We start from the raw sequence: 18951 nt of genomic DNA on the forward strand, positions 1-18951 counted from the left end.
TCCCTTCCCTCACCGTCAACATTCATCTTACCTGTGCTTTGCTCCTCTTGCTCTTTCCAGCCCGGATGGTGGAGTGGCCTAGAGTCAAGTCCTTCCCTACATCTCTCTCCTGGCTACAGTCTCTCTCTAAATGAGCGCACACAACTATTGAGCTTTTTTTTTTCTTTTCATATATTTTTATTCAGGTAAAATTTCCATACATTAAAACTCATTATTTGTAGTGTATGGTTCTGCAAGCCTTGGCAAATGTATATGTTCAATTAAAACACCATTACCAGCCTACAGCCATGCCACTCTGAACAAGCCCGATCCAGTCTGATCTCAGAAGTGAAGCAGGGTCGGGCCTGGTTAGTACTTGGAGGGGAGACCACCTAGGAAGATCAGGTGCTGTAGGCATAAAAAAAAAAATAAGAGATTGTAAGCTGACAAGGTCTTTGCAATCTGCGAGGTCAACCAAGGGTTGCCTCGCCTAAAAAAAAAATAAGAAAAAATAAAAATAAAATAAGTAAAATAAAATGCCACTGCCATCAAGATACAGAGAATGTCCATCACCCTCCAGGCTCTTCCCCTCTGCCTCTTCTTGTTCAAACCCCTCACCCCAGCTCTAGCCCCTGGCAACCACGGCATCTGTCTCTAGACTTGTGCCTTTTCCAGAATATCATGTAGATGGGATCTTATCATAGTCAGCCTTTGGGGTCTGACTCCTCACACTCTGAATGATGCGTCTGAGACCCAGGGGCTTGTATCAGCAGTTCGTGCCATTTTCTTGCTGAGTGGTATTCCCATGTGGGTTTTCAATCTCAGGCTTAAGGCTTGACTTTACCTCTCCTTCTCCTTGAGCTCTGGGCTTATGAACGATGCTTTCTTGGATCTTTAATTGGCATCTCAAATAAAGCATCCCAACGGAACTCTGCTTTCTACGCCAAAGCCACAGCGCCTCCAAGCTTCCGCGTTGCAGGAACCATTGCCGCCAGCCCCACAGCTGCTTCTCTTTTTTCCTTCACACATCCAACCCAGGGCTACCTTCCGAAACATCCCAATCTGGCCTCCCCTCTCCCCCACCACCTACGTTCGTCTTCAATGCTGGATAACAATTTACCCCGCGTTTAGTGGTTTAAAAACAACACGCATCTGTTATCGCATAGCGTCCGGTCACATGGGCGTGGCGTGACAGCGTTCTCTGCTCAGGGTCTTACACAGCTGAAATCAAAGTATTGGATGGGCTACGTCTCTACCTGAAGGCTCTGGGGAAGGATTCACTTCCTAGCTCATCGAGGCTGTCACCTGAATTCCGTTTCTCATGGTCGTAGGATTGAGGTCACCATTTCCTAGCTGGCTGTGAGCGGGGGTTCCCTCTCAGCTTCTAGAGACCGCTAGCATTCCTTGCAATGTGGCCCCCTCCATCTTCGAAGCCAGGCTCAGAGAATTTCCTTCATGCCGACTCCCTCTCACACTTCTAATTTCATTTGCCAGAAAGAGCCCAGCCCCCTCTAGGGGTTCACCTGATTAGGACAGGCTCCCCAAGGGAAATCTCCCTATCACCAAGTCAACTGGTTAGGGACCTCCAGAACATCTGCAGAATCCCTTCACAGCAGCACTCAGATCAGTGTCTGATTAAATAATTGGAAGAAGGTGCATATAGAGCAGGGGCAGGCGTCTCGGGGGTCACCTTAGAATTCTCTTTTGTTCCTTCACACATCCCACCCATAAGCGAGCTCTTGGCGGGGCTCCTGGCTACCACACCACTCTAGTCCAAGCTGCCATTATCTCCCCTGGACCACCTCACAGATCACCTCTGGGCTTCTCTGCTTCTTCTCGTGTTCCCTATAGCCCGTTCTCTACACAGTGGAGAGTAACCTTTTAAGAACACGGATCAGATCTCATCACCTCCCTATTTAAAAACTTTTAAGAGCTTTCTATTGCACTGAAAATAAAACCCAAGATCTTCCTCATGGCCTAGAAGGCCCCACCTGCTCCTGCCCCCGCCTACCTCTCAGACTTCATCTTTCAATCCGCTCCAGCCACACTGACCTTTTTGTTTACCTTCCAAGATGCTCAGCTTGTTCCCACCTCGGGGCTTTTACGCTTGCAGTTCCTTCCACCTGGCACGTCTTTCCCCCAGGGCTCTGTGTAGCTGGCCCCTTCTCACCCTCCAGCTCTCAGGCCAGATTCACCTCCTCAGGGAGGCCCCCCAGACTCCTCAGTCTGATGTGACCCCATCCCCCGACCTTTCAAATTACCCTATTTCGTTATTTTTATTTCACATTCACACTTTCACCACGACTTGTTTTACTTTTAAAGAACTTGACTGTTTGACAGTCTGACAGCACTGGACTATTTGAAATTACTTTTATTTATTTATTCACTCAAACGCTATCTACTTGCTCCCTCTAGAAGATAAAATCAGAGACTTTATTTGTCTTGCTCACTTGTGTACCCTGGTGCCTAGAAAGGTGCACAGCACAGAGTAGGCACCCACTACATATTTGCTGAGCAAGTGAATGAACGAATGAACGTGTACGACTCTTGAATTGGTTCCCTCCTCTGCATTTCTACTGCCACCATTTTGGTGCAGACCTCACCATCTCTCACTGGCCCAGTGCACGGGTGTCCTCACTGGTCTCATTGCTTACAGTCACAGCCCCTCCAATCTCTCCTCCACAAAGCTGCCAGGACGATCCTTTAGAAATATAGATCTGGCTATAGCCTTTCTCCAATCTAAAATCGCCAGTGGTTTCTTATTTCCCCAAAAGAAATTCCAGTGGCCCGGTGTCTGAGGTCCTCACCACCTGGCCCAGACCAGCTGTCGTAGCATCCATCCAGGTGTGAGATAAGGACTTCAGTGGCATGCCGAGTGATTTTAGAGATGCACAGGGATGGCACTAAGTGATATTGTCCCCAAAGCCTGTCTCTTTACAGGTCTTACTTCCTTCTGAAAACTTGAAGGAGAACGTTTCCATTGGATAGCGTATGTCTTTAACATCTCTCTAAACACTTGTCAATTTCCAGTTTGAAGAAGAAAAAGCAGAGCTTTCCTGGGCGATCCTCTCTGGCTGCACCTTGAGAATATTGTTTTCTTTTCACTCTAATTTTTCAACCATCTCCTGTTTATAGAAAGTGACACTGGTTTCCCATTTATGTCAGTGATCAGTATAAAGAGAATGACTATGAATCGATTTAAAGGAAAATATTAAGTAGCGGAGGGTGCAGTGGTCCGCGGGTATGCAGAGGGTCAGGATGGCACGTGCAATGACTGAAGGTTGGGAAGTGAGGGGCTCCGTCCTCCCTCCCACCCGCAGGCTGTGCATCCGGCTGCCTGCCCCGGCCCATTCTCTCCCCTCAGCCTCAAATGCACTTGCGTCTTTTCTCTACCTTACTATTGCCCCTGAATCCCTCTCCTGCGTGAGCCCATCACTCCCTTGCCCAGACTGCAGTAATCTCATTCTCTCTCAAACTGTCATCTCTCTAGCTGTCACTCACAAGCCTTTGACTCTTAATATTCAACTACTTGTTATTTCTCCCCATACAAGTGAAAATAGTAAGCACCCACAGGGAGGTGCTTTGTGGTACCGACACTGCGCAACACCCAGATGCTTTGGCACAGGGCTTTGCCCACCGACATTTGTCAAATGACGAACTACCCACAGTTCACACTACTTCTGTGCTCACCACGCAGTGACCGAGTCATCAGTGCCCTCCTCCATTCCATCATGGTGGCCCCTGGAGCTGGACAGCAGGCATGTGAATCTCAGCTGTCACACTGGCTGTGGACCTTGGTCAAGTTCCCTTCCTCCTCCTGAGCCTTGGTTTCCTCGTTTGTACAGCAGAACAAGAAGAGCTGACTCATGGAGTTGTTGTGGGGATTAAATTATGTCTACCAATGGTGGACAAAGTGGAAGAGCTCAATAAATGTCTTTGACATCAAGATTTGGTTTTCAGCTCAAATAGAATCATGGGATCCTGTGATCAGCATCAAATAGAATCATGGGATCCTGTGATCAGCATCAAATAGAATCATGGGATCCTGTGATTCGGGTCTCTTCGATCATGGCTTGGAATTTACATATGACACTCCGATTCAAGAAATGTAAATTAAAGGTGATCTGGGTTCCACAAAAGAGGAAATAAGGCAATGCCACTGATTTGGGATGACAGGTCATTCACACTGCATAGAACTTCCTTTGGATCCTCACTATAGCCTATCACCCATAGTCCCTTTCACTTCTCATGTCTGCTCTTTGAGTAGTGGGGCTCCATTTGTAATAATGGGATAAAAAGCTACTAACATTATGGCTGGGGAAGCAACCTTTGTAGGGGTTGCTCAGTGAGGCCACATGGGTTGGTAGAAGAAGCACAGGTGTGTGCCTTGGACAATTTCCTTCCCCTCTCTGAACCTCGGTTTCATTACCTCTAAAATGAGGATAATGGCATTTGCTGTTTATCTCTCAAGCTGATGTTGTTTTGCAGCTGAAATGGAAATCAAGCTCTGGCCTCCACCCACGCTGAGATCTGAGATTAAAGGGCAAAGGGCTGATGAAGTGGAGGAGCCAAGGCCAGAGGAATTTATGGCAGCTCAGGGTTTATGGTTTTGATAGGGATTTATTAAGCATACTCTAGGACTGCGATAGCCTCCTTGGCGCCCACCCCCCATGTCCATGCTGGCAGAGGCATGGACAAGGCTTCTGTTGCTACATTATAGAAAACATTTCCTGGTGCTCGTCAGTGGAGGGAAGGGACAGGGGAAGGTGGGAGTGGCCCCCGGATCAGGCAAGCAGTGCTCCTGAGGCCGGAGACCTCAATGGTTAGCCTCTCACTGGAAAGGGGCTGGCTGAAGAGTTCACATTCACTGAGTCCCCAGTGACAGCCACTTGGGGCGCCTCATATACACAATTAGTATCATCTCTTACAGTTACTATCATCTCAGTCAGTTTAATCTTGACATCACCCCTGTAAGGAGGGATCGGTCCCATTTTACAGATGCAGCTCGGAGAGGTGGGGTGACCTGACCAAGGTTACACTGATCTTGGAGATGTGTGACTCCCAGACTAGAACTGTTGTCCTTTCCCTTGGGGAAGAGCTGAAAGGGTCACCCTGCTCTACCCTCGTCCTTGAGGGACACCCCACCAAGGCATCCCACAGTCCAGGCATCGCAAACCCCCCTCTACCCATTGCTGAATGCCCGTGGTGTGCTGGTCAATGTTTAACAACAGGCTCTCCAGCGGGAAGCCTTGATCCGTAGTGTTTGCCAGTTCTTCTGGTGTACATGCCCCCACTCCCTGTATCCATGTCGCCTTGTGACCTTAGGAAGAGAAGTGAACAGCTGGCTGCCACGAGCCAGCTCCAGCACACCCCCGAGCGCATGTGAAGCTGTGGCCTGTGGTGGCTCGTTTTTCTCAAATGCATCCCTTGCTTTTATTCTTTTTCAAAACATCTCTTGCTCTGATGACATTTCCCCACGCCTACTCATCGCTTATTGCTGGTAGGTTGACCCAGGACCCAGAATAGGGCTCCTTCTCGGACCCTGAGAGTAGATGACAGACCAACCCATGAACCCTTGTTTTCCTTCCAGATCTTTCCATCACCCCCTCACTTATCGACTTTCACTCTCTCCATATACTGAGTACTCAGAATCAAGAGACCAGAGTTCCGGATTTCCACCTCTGCCTCTCAAGGAAAATCACTTCCCCTGACCTTCAGTTTCCCCATCTATAGAGTAGGGGTCAATAATAATAATAATAATAATGCCTAACTTGCTTACTTCTCGACGTGAAGATTAAACAAGAATGGGTATGAAAGCACTTTGCGCACTGTAGACGACTATCCAACTATTTTCATTCTTATCGCTAACACCTGAAAGGAAGAAAAGACACCCATCCGAGGACTTAGAAAACATATGTGCCATTTATTTTGCTTTATAAACTTTTGTTAAAACACACAAGAAATTTGTTTTTGCTTCTTTGCCCCATTGGGTGGCAGTGACAGGGGCTCAGGTGTCAGCATGGGACCTAACGACATTCACAGCCACAGGAAGATGTTGATGCATCTGACAGAACCCAGCCCACTTCCAGAATTGCTTGATGTGAATTTCACATTCCAAACCAGTCAGGGCAAACCACAGAGCAATTTGGCAAAAGTAATTAGCCTGGTCATCACAAGAGATCTAGGAGCATCCATTTCCAACCCTCTCCTCTCCTTTCTGTCCACTCTCAGGAGAGCCTGTGGATTCTGGAAGCTTCTGAGAGCTGCCTGGAGAAGGGGTTGTCTCCGAGGAGGAATCACAGGGTCCGTGCTTGCCCTCCCAACCTTTTCTTAGTCCATCAGATTTTGTTTCTGGACCACAACTCAGGTAGGAAAAAAAAAAAAAAAATCCAGTGTGGTGTCCTCAGTTCAGAATCAGAAAAGTAACCTTGCCTTTATTTTGTTTCCTGCATTACAATAAAATTATTAAAAGGGAATAGATTTCTCCTCCAGGAAGAGTTGATTTGGGCGGAGGGCTGACCCCCTGCCCCAGAAAATTGCTACCATTAAAAGCCACTGTCTCCCCACTCCATCCCACGGGAAATCCTTATCTCTACTTTGTTCCCATGACAGAGGCCTGAGCGACACTGTGGGGCAGACGGACAAACAGTGGGAATGAGCGGGATGACCAGAATGACTCCCGCTTCCCTACCAGACCAGTCTGAGCCCCTTGGCTGGGATTTCTGGGGAACCTAAATGAAAGGTGGCTGAGGAAGGTTTGAGAGCACTGAGCAGGAGACAATCTCTCCTGGGATTGGGGACCTGGCTTGCTGGAGTGGGAAAGGCCAATCCTGACAGCACTGGAGATGTAGAGATTTCTCTTGAATATACTGTCCCAATGCCCTTCATGCCTCTTTTGCCAAAAGGAATAATCACTAATGATGGGATCTTGGGGCACTGGGGTACTGCCCCCGCCTATTCAGAAGGGTCAGTCCTGGGTGGGGGTTGGTAAGCAGTCTAACTGTCCACCCTTCCACGTAAGCACAGCTCTAGTCCCAGATCTGGTCCCCACTATAATTCCCATTGGCAAGTGGCATTTTTCAGAATTTCCCCCAAAGCCACCAACATTCTGCATGGATGAGGCACTGGCTGTTCTATCCTGGGGTTTTACGGTTCCAGAATGTACCTTGAGCGATGCTCCCCAGAGCAGGTCTCAAACCCAGACCTCTCCCCCGTCCCCCACCCAAACCGTCCCATTCCTAGAACACCAGGCCATATTTGTCTGTCTCCCAAGAGCCAAATCCCTGACACCCATCTCCCAAAGTTGGGGAGTAAAGAGAGAAAAGGGACCCAGGAGTTATGAATCTCCTTGTCGATCAGCAAGCCAGAATCTGGCCACTAACTGGATTTCAGCACATCATCATGACAATTAGTCGTGGGCGTGGGCACGGCTCCTGGGACAAATGAAGTTTTGGCTTCCGAGGCTGGTGAGGGCAGGAAGTCCCTCAACTCAATCACAGTGAGGAGAGAGGGCCCTTTCAGAGTTGTTCAGCCACCACGGTTAGGAGCTCCTGTTCTGATCCAAGCAGACCTGGGATCAAGTCCTGACTTGGTCACTTACCAGCTCTGTGAGTTCCAGAAAAATTACTTAACCTCAGTTTCATCTTCTGTATGGTTCTCTGGGTAGTAGGGAGGATGAAAGGAGGTGACACAAATCAAGTGCCTTAAGACAGTTCCGGGAATAAGGAAGAGCTTGAGACAGGCCCTGGTGGATAATTCCCCCTTGATATCACTCTGACCTGAAGATTTATCCATCCTTCTCCATTCTTAAGCCTCATCTCTATCTCACCTGGATTACATGAGCTGCCCCCATCTGATCTCCCTGCTTCCTCCAAAACTTCCAGCCTCTGTAGGATCGTTGTCTTGAGCTTATGAAAGCTCAATTCACTGCACACCCCTCTCCAGCTACTCATGGCCTAGGAACCCAGGTCTCAATGCCCCAGTCTGGCATTCAAGGCTCCCCCACTATCTGGCATGACAACTCTGCTCCAGGCAGCCCTCCCCCCGATGCCCTTCTAACCTCCAGGCTTTACCCAGCTCTTTGCCCTCCCTTGGAATGTCCTGTCTCACCTGCTCCACCAGCAAAATCCAACCCTTCCTTAAGGGCCCGGTGCATCGTCTGCCTCTTTCTGGATGCTCTCTCTGACCACTCCGGCCTTCCCTCCAAGTTCCTGCTGCAGTTGTCCACCTCGGACTGTTCTCTCATTGTTGAGAGCCTGTAGAGATCATGACTCCGTCCCCAGGGATCCACCCGAGGGTCCCACCCAAGTCCCTGAAGAAGGGATGAGCTGTGGGTCAGAGAAGGAATGTGTCTTCCTTCTCAACAATCTCCTACACTGTGCCTAGCCCCAGACAGTGCTTTAAAAGTGTTCCCAGAATGACTGGGGACATTGTTTCCAAGTCTTCCTCAGCCTCTGGAGAGGTGGCTTTGGAGACACTAAAAGGGCAGAGGAAGGTGACTGTGGCAGTGGAGAGGGGCGCCGGAGGCTGAGGCAGCAGAACAGAGAAGACTAAGGGGTCACAATCCGACCCAGCCTCAAAGGGCCCTCTGTGACTGGACACTATGACAGCTCTAGGAGAGAAGTACCAGTCTGAGGGGAGGGGAGCTGTGTTAAGGCAAGGTCCCATGTTGTCTCCAGTCAGCAGTCCTGGGGGGGTGAAGAACTTGGGGGTAGATATGGATGAAGGGGAAGGCAGTGGCTTCAGCAAGAGAAAAGTTGTCCAAGGCGGCAGAGGATTTTCCAGCTGGGGTCTCCCCAAGTTAAAGCCCCATCATCCAGAGCAGGTGTGGAGGGTGGCAATGGGATGTGGCCTGCAGCCCAAGTTCCTGGGCTCTTTGCCCTTTCCATTACTGCTCTGGGACTGGCCCTGTTGTCATCTTCATGGTGACCAAGTGACCACCAGGGACTTTCTGAGGGGGCTGCGGGGCCAGCAGAGCCCCTGACCCCCAGCAGCTTGCTAGATGACTTCTTGCTTGGTGATAGTCAGCTGGGGGATGGCAGAGGGGGGCTTGACAATTGTGGCGATGGCTCCTGGCAGGAGCTTGTAGGGCTCAGACCCCGAGCCACCTGGCGGTGAGGGCTGTGGTGTCTCAGGGGTGGCTGGAGGAACAGAGAGAGAGAGACAGGGACTGCTCAGAATTCCGGCCCTTCGGGGAATAAATAAGAGCCCTAGGAAAGCTCTTCTCCCTTTCTGGGGCTTAGTTTCTTCTATAAAATGAGCAAATGAAAGGAGATAATCATTCAGGTCTCTTACAGCTCACACCTTCTGAGTCCCAGATCATAGTCTAAGTTCCATGAGGTCTGGAAAGTTGTGACTGGGCCAGATTCCATGGTCACAGCCTTTTCCCAGGTCCTACCAATCCCCATCTGTTCCACCATTTGATATGGAGATGTGGGCTGCTTCTCCCAAACCAAGGCCCAAGTCTGACTCTCCCCAAGGACAATGGGACATGTGACAGGAATATACTTTCTCAGAGAGGAGAAGCAACAGTTGAGACCCAAGGGTCTGGCTAACTGGCCTAAAAAATACTATTTCTCTGATATTTAGGTAGATCAGTAACAGAACTAATCACCCCCACCACAGGTTCAGGAAGTGACTTTGACCATGACCCACTTGGCTAACTTTATTCAATGGGCAACTTTCCCAAAGAACAATCTTATTTTATGTGGTTCACCGCATCCCAATGATAATCTTAGTCTTTGAATAACTTTGCCCAGTGACAAACTCACTCTTGTGAGATTTCACCTCAGAGGAGCATTTAGCCTGAAGGACATCCCCACTCAATGAATAGTCTCACCCAACTGTCTAATAGATAGCCTTATCCAAGTGAGCAGCTTTACTCAACGAACAAGTTTACCTAGTGGACAACACCTACTGGATTTTCACCCCAATGGACATCCTCACCCAAGGGGCAATCTTGTCTGGTGGATTGCCTCATCCCAAGAACAGCTTCATTCAGTAGAGGCTGTCAATCACCGCAATGAATAACAGCCTTAACAAAGGAACAATCTTACTCCTCGTTCTCTGGAGCCCAGAGAACAGTTGTATTGTGGTTCCCATGTTATAGACCCAACCTTCCCCTGGCACCGCTCCCAGGCTCCAGCCTCACCCCATTCCTCAGTAGAACCCAAGATGCCCACCTGCCTGCCCCCTGGGTCGGGGCCACTCACACATCTGTCCATTGCTGAGGTGAGCAGGCATCGTGTTGGCAACGATGACGTTGGTGCCCATGTGTTCCTGCATCAGGTGAGGGTGCAGAGGGTGATGGGCATGAGTTGCATCACTGGAGGACCCTGCAGGTAGAGGGGGTGCTCAATGAGGATGGAGAGTCTGGGATAACGACTGTGGGCCTGAGGCACCATTTGCCTCAGGTGTAGCCAATCAACCTGTCCGTCCATTATTGATGGTGCTTATTGGGTTTCTATTCCCTATTGTGCTAAGACCTGATGGATGAAAGGAAATAGAACATTTAAAAGTCAAGAGAAACTAATGCAAAAGCCCTGAGGTGGGAGAGCTTTGTGTGTTTGAGAGAGAAGGATAAAGTTGTGAGATGGGGGAAGTTGTATGAGATGGTGGAAACGGGGCAGAAACCAAACTACAAGCATGGGTTAGTAAACTGGGGCTTACCATTCCCATCCATGGGCCTCATGAGGGTACTGAGAGGACCCAACAAACCAAGAGAACAAAAGCGATTTGAAAGAAACAAGGAGCATGTAAGGAAGCTCTGAGATCATTTAAATATTGTCATGAGTAGCGTATCGATTGCATGTTAATATAATGGATTTAATCGATGGCTCTCAAAGCTTTTTGGCACAAAAGTCGTTCAACCATTTGGTCCCAACTCGCCTTTCAGTCTCATCCCCACACCTCTGCTTCAGCCAAGGTGACCTACTTCCAGCATCTACGTTTCCCTGTACTTTCCGATCTCTATGCTGTTGCTCATGTGTTGCTTCCGCTACAGACGCTTTCTCCACCACTCCAGGTCCACATGTCCAAATTCCGGCTCAGATACTTTCTCCTTTGGGAAGTCTCTTCGGATTCTCTGGACTCCAGTAGGAAGTAAACCTCTCCTTCCTTGGAATTCCTACAGTAGCCTATCTGCAACCCTGCTTTTGGGAGCAATCACTTCCTCTGTCTGTGAATATTACAATTATAGGTGTATTTTTCTCCTCTCTTTGAGGGCCTGGCAATGTGTCTGGAACACAGTAACTGTTTCCAAAAAATGTGTCAGAGAGTGATAATACTATATAAGGTGTGGTCAGTAACATAACAATGATAGAATTTTAGGGCTTGCAGGAGGCCTCTGAAGTACCCTTGTTTTAATAATAGCTATTAATTATTGAGCACCTATTATGTGCCAGGCACCGTTTTACAGTGCTTTTCATTTTTGACATTATTTAGTCCTTACATTAACCCTATAGGGTGGGTATCATTATTATCCCAGTCTACAGATGAGATTACAGGGTCCAGAGAGATTAAAATCTTACCCAAGTTTGTCTGGCAACAGAGCACAAGTGCCTTCCTGATCTTGATCTCAATGACACCTGATTTGTAATATCCCCATATGTACCGGGTCCAAGCGAACACGAAATGAGTTACCATATGACGATGCTTCCCTACTGGGAGTGATTTGGGCCCCTCAGGGGACATTTGACAATATTCGAAGGCATTTTTGGTTGTCCCTGGTGGAGGAGTGCCACTGGCATTTCATGGGCAGAGGCCATGTGGCTAGACCAATCCACGCACACGACAGCCCCCACATAGCATTAGTGCTGAGGCTGAGCAAACTTGCCCTCGGCCGTATCACCACCAATAACTACATCACCTGCAAAATCTTGAGTCCAAGCTTCTTCACTTAGATGTCACCTCTTACCTTCCCAGCTCACTTCATTTAGTACCATCGCTACAAAAATTCTTCGACCCTATTGAGCATGCCAATTCATTGACCTTCACTTTTCACTATTTGTCACCCCCATCTTTATTTCCCTTTTAGTCCAGTCAAAATTCCACTGTCCATCATTATGATCACTCCTTTGCAATCATCCTCAGCTCCCTCATAGTTCCCCCGCCACAGCAAAACATTTTCAAAGGGTCGTCTACTCTTGTTAGAGTTGTCTACTCTCGTCATCTCCGCTTCGTCACTTTCTCACTTGCTCACCCTGTAACACTTCCCCATCTGGGTTCCTTTCCGAAGGTTCTCTGACGCTGTTCTTTTCACAATCGCAAAGAGCTTCCATGTTGCCCATCCGATGGACACCTCCATCTTGTAGAATTTAACACCATTAAATGCTCTGTTCTCCTTACTCCTTAAAACATGCTCTTCTCTTGGATTCTGGAACGTCCCTGGCTTGGCTCCTATCCCTTGGCTAGTCTTCCCACAATCCCCTTCCATGGCACCTAATTGCTAGAACACACGGAGCTGCCTTTCCTCCTGAGCTTTGGGTTTGTGTTTGAGCAACAAACCGAAACATCCAACTGCCTCCTTGATAACTCAACGTGGATGTCTAACAGCCGTCTCAAGTTTAATTAAAGTCTGAAATGGATCTCTTGGTCCACCTCTTACCACCACCACCATATACAGACTGGAACTGTTTTCCCTCATCTCAGTAACTTACCCCGCCAGTGTTCCTCTTACTCAAAGCAAAAAAGTAGGTTTCGTCCTTGACTCTTCCCCTCCTTCGCACACCCCACATTTGATCAGTGGGCAAACCCTGTGGTTTCTTTCCTCCAAACAGACGATCAAATTTCCCTCTGCTGCGAGACGTCCAGTCATGCCTCAGCCCAAGCCTCCATCGTCCTTCCTCTGACAGGAGACAACAGCATTCTCGGGGGTCTCCTGCCTCTACTTTGCCCTGCCCCCCCCAATATTCACTTTCTACACTACAATAAGAGTGGTTTGTTCAAAACACTAGTCTGATCTTCACTCTTCTTAGTGTAGTTGCATGAGAATAAACCTGCAGGTAGAGGGGGTGCTCAATGAGGATGGAGAGTCTGGGATAACGACTGTGGGCCTGAGGCACCATTTGCCTCAGGTGTAGCCAATCAACCTGTCCGTCCATTATTGATGGTGCTTATTGGGTTTCTATTCCCTATTGTGCTAAGACCTGATGGATGAAAGGAAATAGAACATTTAAAAGTCAAGAGAAACTAATGCAAAAGCCCTGAGGCGGGAGAGCTTTGTGTGTTTGAGAGAGAAGGATAAAGTTGTGAGATGGGGGAAGTTGTATGAGATGGTGGAAACGGGGCAGAAACCAAACGACAAGCATGGGTTAGTAAACTGGGGCTTACCATTCCCATCCATGGGCCTCATGAGGGTACTGAGAGGACCCAACAAACCAAGAGAACAAAAGCGATTTGAAAGAAACAAGGAGCATGTAAGGAAGCTCTGAGATCATTTAAATATTGTCATGAGTAGCGTATCGATTGCATGTTAATATAATGGATTTAATCGATGGCTCTCAAAGCTTTTTGGCACAAAAGTCGTTCAACCATTTGGTCCCAACTCGCCTTTCAGTCTCATCCCCACACCTCTGCTTCAGCCAAGGTGACCTACTTCCAGCATCTACGTTTCCCTGTACTTTCCGATCTCTATGCTGTTGCTCATGTGTTGCTTCCGCTACAGACGCTTTCTCCACCACTCCAGGTCCACATGTCCAAATTCCGGCTCAGATACTTTCTCCTTTGGGAAGTCTCTTCGGATTCTCTGTACTCCAGTAGGAAGTAAACCTCTCCTTCCTTGGAATTCCTACAGTAGCCTATCTGCAACCCTGCTTTTGGGAGCAATCACTTCCTCTGTCTGTGAATATTACAATTATAGGTGTATTCTTCTTCTCTCTTTGAGGGCCTGGCAATGTGTCTGGAACACAGTAACTGTTTCAAAAAAATGTGTCAGAGAGTGATAATACTATATAAGGTGTGGTCAGTAACATAACAATGATAGAATTTTAGGGCTTGCAGGAGGCCTCTGAAGTACCCTTGTTTTAATAATAGCTATTAATTATTGAGCACCTATTATGTGCCAGGCACCGTTTTACAGTGCTTTTCATTTTTGACATTATTTAGTCCTTACATTAACCCTATAGGGTGGGTATCATTATTATCCCAGTCTACAGATGAGATTACAGGGTCCAGAGAGATTAAAATCTTACCCAAGTTTGTCTGGCAACAGAGCACAAGTGCCTTCCTGATCTTGATCTCAGTGACACCTGATTTGTAATATCCCCATATGTACCGGGTCCAAGCGAACACGAAATGAGTTACCATATGACGATGCTTCCCTACTGGGAGTGATTTGGGCCCCTCAGGGGACATTTGACAATATTCGAAGGCATTTTTGGTTGTCCCTGGTGGAGGAGTGCCACTGGCATTTCATGGGCAGAGGCCATGTGGCTAGACCAATCAACGCACACGACAGCCCCCACATAGCATTAGTGCTGAGGCTGAGCAAACTTGCCCTCGGCCGTATCACCACCAATAACTACATCACCTGCAAAATCTTGAGTCCAAGCTTCTTCACTTAGATGTCACCTCTTACCTTCCCAGCTCACTTCATTTAGTACCATCGCTACAAAAATTCTTCGACCCTATTGAGCATGCCAATTCATTGACCTTCACTTTTCACTATTTGTCACCCCCATCTTTATTTCCCTTTTAGTCCAGTCAAAATTCCACTGTCCATCATTATGATCACTCCTTTGCAATCATCCTCAGCTCCCTCATAGTTCCCCCGCCACAGCAAAACATTTTCAAAGGGTCGTCTACTCTTGTTAGAGTTGTCTACTCTCGTCATCTCCGCTTCGTCACTTTCTCACTTGCTCACCCTGTAACACTTCCCCATCTGGGTTCCTTTCCGAAGGTTCTCTGACGCTGTTCTTTTCACAATCGCAAAGAGCTTCCATGTTGCCCATCCGATGGACACCTCCATCTTGTAGAATTTAACACCATTAAATGCTTTGTTCTCCTTACTCCTTAAAACACGCTCTTCTCTTGGATTCTGGAACGTCCCTGTCTTGGCTCCTATCCCTTGGCTAGTCTTCCCACAATCCCCTTCCATGGCACCTAATTGCTAGAACACACGGAGCTGCCTTTCCTCCTGAGCTTTGGGTTTGTGTTTGAGCAACAAACCGAAACATCCAACTGCCTCCTTGATAACTCAACGTGGATGTCTAACAGCCGTCTCAAGTTTAATTAAAGTCTGAAATGGATCTCTTGGTCCACCTCTTACCACCACCACCATATACAGACTGGAACTGTTTTCCCTCATCTCAGTAACTTACCCCGCCAGTGTTCCTCTTACTCAAAGCAAAAAAGTAGGTTTCGTCCTTGACTCTTCCCCTCCTTCGCACACCCCACATTTGATCAGTAGGCAAACCCTGTGGTTTCTTTCCTCCAAACAGACGATCAAATTTCCCTCTGCTGCGAGACGTCCAGTCATGCCTCAGCCCAAGCCTCCATCGTCCTTCCTCTGACAGGAGACAACAGCATTCTCGGAGCATCTCCTGCCTCTACTTTGCCCTGCCCCCCCCAATATTCACTTTCTACACTACAATAAGAGTGGTTTGTTCAAAACACTAGTCTGATCTTCACTCTTCTTAGTGTAGTTGCATGAGAATAAATTCCCAATTTCTGACCATGGTCTGCAAAACCGGATGCGTGTCATTTGGTTTCCACCCAATTTCCATCTTCATCTCACACAGCTCCCCCATCTCATAACTTTATTCTTCTCTCTTAAACACTCTAACCTCTCCTACTTCAGGGATTCCATATTGGTTTCTTTTGCCTGGAATGTTTTTCTTTCATTCTTTCTTCTTTTTTTTTTTTGGCTTTTAAATGTTCTGTTTCCTTTCGTCCATCAGATCTAAGAACAAAAGTCACCACTTCGGAAAGGTCTCCCTTGGCCAACTTATCAAAAGAGGCCCCTTTTCGGTTCCACTCTATTGTTTTACCTGGTTATTTAAAAATCTGTAGTTACTTTCTTCATTATATACTTGATTATCATCTGTTCCCTTACACACACGTATGCACACACACTCACACACAGCCTCCAGGAGGGCAGAGATCTTGTTCTCTGCTGAATCTCCAGCAGTTAGAAGAGTGACTGACACATACTAGGCTGTCAGTGCCTGAATAAATGGACCATTGTCCCTATTTTCCAGATGAGAAAACTGAGGCTCAGCTAGGTTAAAGGATTTGCCCAAGGCCACAGAGTGAGGGAGTAATGGAGCTGAAAAGTGAGCCTAGATCTGCATGAGGCTTGTCTCTTGCAGAGGACCCACCTGCCCCCGCCCACCTCTCAGCCCCTCGTGGGCCCGGCACAGACCTCCCAGCAGCATTTCCTGCAGCAGGTTGTCGATCTTGGCCATGCCGAAGAGCTTGATAAACTGGATCTGCTCGATCATCTGCCAGGTGATGCTCTGCAGGGTGGGCAGCAGCAGTAGCAGCTCGCCGAAGCGGCCACGCGAGTCGTACTGGCGGTCGTTGATGTAGTCTTCTAGGCTCACCTGCACCTGGGACCGCAGACGCTTGATCTTGCCTGGGTCACTCAACCCCTTGGCATCTGCAATGGGAAGAAGTGGGCAAGAGAGGGCAGTGGGGCCCAGCTGGAGCATCTGGGAAGTCAGGACCCAGATCTCCCCTGATTCATGGGGCCCTGATAGGGGACCTAGTGACCCAGGGTCCCACAGGGAGTCTGCAGCAGTGCCAGAATGAGGATTCAGGGTCCTCAAGAACCAGGGTACACTAGGACAAGTTGTAGCTTCCTGGACTCAGGCAGAAAAGCGTTTCCATCACATTTCCTAAGATGCAGAACTGGGAGAAGGAAGTGGGGGATGGAAGGCAGAACTTCAGAAACACACCTAAGAGGGTACCTAACAACCTCTTCATTACACATGGGGAAACTGAGGCACAGAGCAGGGAAAGGACTTGGCCCAGGTCACACATCCAGTTGTTGGCAGATCCATGATGTGGACTTGGAGCTCCCGACACCAAGTTGAAGTCCACTGTCCAGACCTCAGCACGTGCTGCTTCTGCTCCCTTAGAATAGTCTCTCTGTGTCATTTTAGGGTCTCGGCTTAGGTTTCACCTCCTCAAGGAAGCCTTCTCTTTTCTGCCCTCACAAGTCTGCATTATGAGTATCCATCATGGCCCCAAATTTCTGTGGTTCTTCTGTTACTACTGACCACACAGGATGCAACCGTCTCTTGCACTAGACTGTGATCTCTGTGCGGGCAGCCATACATTTCATTTGTCATTTTAAACCCACCACCAAGCACCAGGCGTAGTCAATATTTGTTGAATCGATAACTAGATAAAGGGATGGATAGATGGATGGAAAGATCAATGATTGAAAAAAATCAATAAATAAATTCTAGATCTTTAAATTCAAGAAGGGGACTCAAGTGGTCATGAAGAGATGGTCTCAAACTTCATGGCGGTTATGCATTTATTTCCTAAACTAAGAGGCAGAAAGAGAATTTCACTCACACTTCTAGTGTAGGGCTCTCTCCACTGAATCATGTTTCTGCATCTTTTATTCAGTCAACAAACACTGAGCACCACCTATATGCCAGCCCCTATACTAGGCCACCTGGCACTCCAAGCCAGGTTGCTGACTCTGACTCAGCATCTGTAATTGAGTAATTACTCTGTCTAGTTATGTGCTTAGCACTGCAGGGGATGCAGCCCAGGCCAGTCTCGCAAGGAAACTAGAACTAGAATCTTATCCTTTAAGAAATGGGAGAATAGTGTGTGATAGGTAAGAACACGCACGAGCTTGAGAACTGGATAGTCTGAAGTTCAAGTGTGAGCTCTGCCATTTCCCGGTTGTATGGCTTTGGGCAAATTAATCAATCTCCCTGTGCCTCATTTTCTAATCTGCAAAATGGGAATAATAACAGTTCCTACCTCACAGGTACCAAGTTGCAAGTAATAAGTGAGATAATCCACATGGAGTGTTTAGAAGGGGGCCTTCGTGACCACTCCACAAAGGGTGGTCATCTTCTTCTTCATTGCTATTTTTACTAGAGGTGATCTTTACGCAGGTGATGCCTAGCAGGAAGAACAGTGCCTGGCACACAGTGAGTCCTCCCTAACAAGTACAGAGAAAGGGAAGCAAGCAAGCCTTTGGGGGCCCAGGCATCTTGACATTGTGAAATAAAATCAGGTTTTGCACAAAGATGTAACTACAAAGGCATTGCGAAAATGCAGGTGGGGAGAGGAGAATGGGGAGCTAAAGGAAAGACTGGGGGTGCGATACGATAGTCGCTTCCTATCTGCGGGAGATACATTCCAGGACCCCCGGTAGATGCCTGAAACCACAAATACTACTGAACCCTATATATATCATGTTTTTTCCTCTATATACACACCTATCATAGCGTTTAATTTATAATTTAGGCACAGTAAGAGGTTAACAATAACTAATAATAAAATACAACAATTATAACAATATACTGTAATAAAAGGTATATGAATGTGGTCTCTTTCTCTCTCAAAATATCTTACTGTACTGTGCTCACTTTGCACTTAAAGGAAGCACTTTATGGCTTCTCTTTGGCACGTCTGAATTGCCCTCATCACTACTCTTGAGCATTGGGGCCATTATTAAGTAAAATAAGGGTTGCTTGAACACAAGTATTGCAATATTGGGACAGCTGATCTGATAACCGAATGACTAACAGGCAAATAGCATACGCAGCGTGAATATGCTGGACAAAAGGGACGATTCACGTCCTGGTAGGATGGAGCAGGGCAGTGCGAGATTTCATCATGCTACTCAGAACAGCATGCCATTTTAAACTTGGAAACTGTTTCTTTCTGGAATTTTCCATTTAATATTTTCAGACCACAGCTGGCCACAGGTAACTGAAACCACGACAAGCAAAACCGCTGATAAAGGGGACTACTGTATCTTTATCCTGTAAGTGAAAGGCT

The 18951-nt window shown here is 47.6% G+C and overlaps 1 protein-coding gene and 1 pseudogene across 2 annotated transcripts in view; one reads left to right on the forward strand and one right to left on the reverse strand.

Annotated features, from left to right (window-relative positions):
* Nucleotides 1-277: 277 nt before the first annotated feature.
* On the forward strand, nt 278-396 carry LOC111745183 (annotated as a pseudogene).
* A 5990-nt stretch (nt 397-6386) lies between these two features.
* HNF4A (hepatocyte nuclear factor 4 alpha) overlaps nt 6387-18951 on the reverse strand; it is a 30020-nt gene continuing 17455 nt past the window's right edge. Inside the window, exons 8-10 of one of the 2 annotated variants that reach the window (XM_011369368.2) lie at nt 16340-16576; nt 10161-10313; nt 6387-9119 (exon numbers count right to left, since the gene is read on the reverse strand). In XM_011369368.2, the coding sequence (XP_011367670.1) occupies nt 8977-9119; nt 10161-10313; nt 16340-16576 (533 nt within the window). In that variant the 3' untranslated portion in view covers nt 6387-8976. The remainder of the gene's footprint in view (nt 9120-10160; nt 10314-16339; nt 16577-18951) is intronic. The other variant, XM_023536110.1, reaches the window with a different exon arrangement.

This window comes from Pteropus vampyrus, unplaced genomic scaffold (genome assembly GCF_000151845.1).
Source record: "Pteropus vampyrus isolate Shadow unplaced genomic scaffold, Pvam_2.0 Scaffold147, whole genome shotgun sequence".
Classification (NCBI taxonomy): domain Eukaryota; kingdom Metazoa; phylum Chordata; class Mammalia; order Chiroptera; family Pteropodidae; genus Pteropus; species Pteropus vampyrus.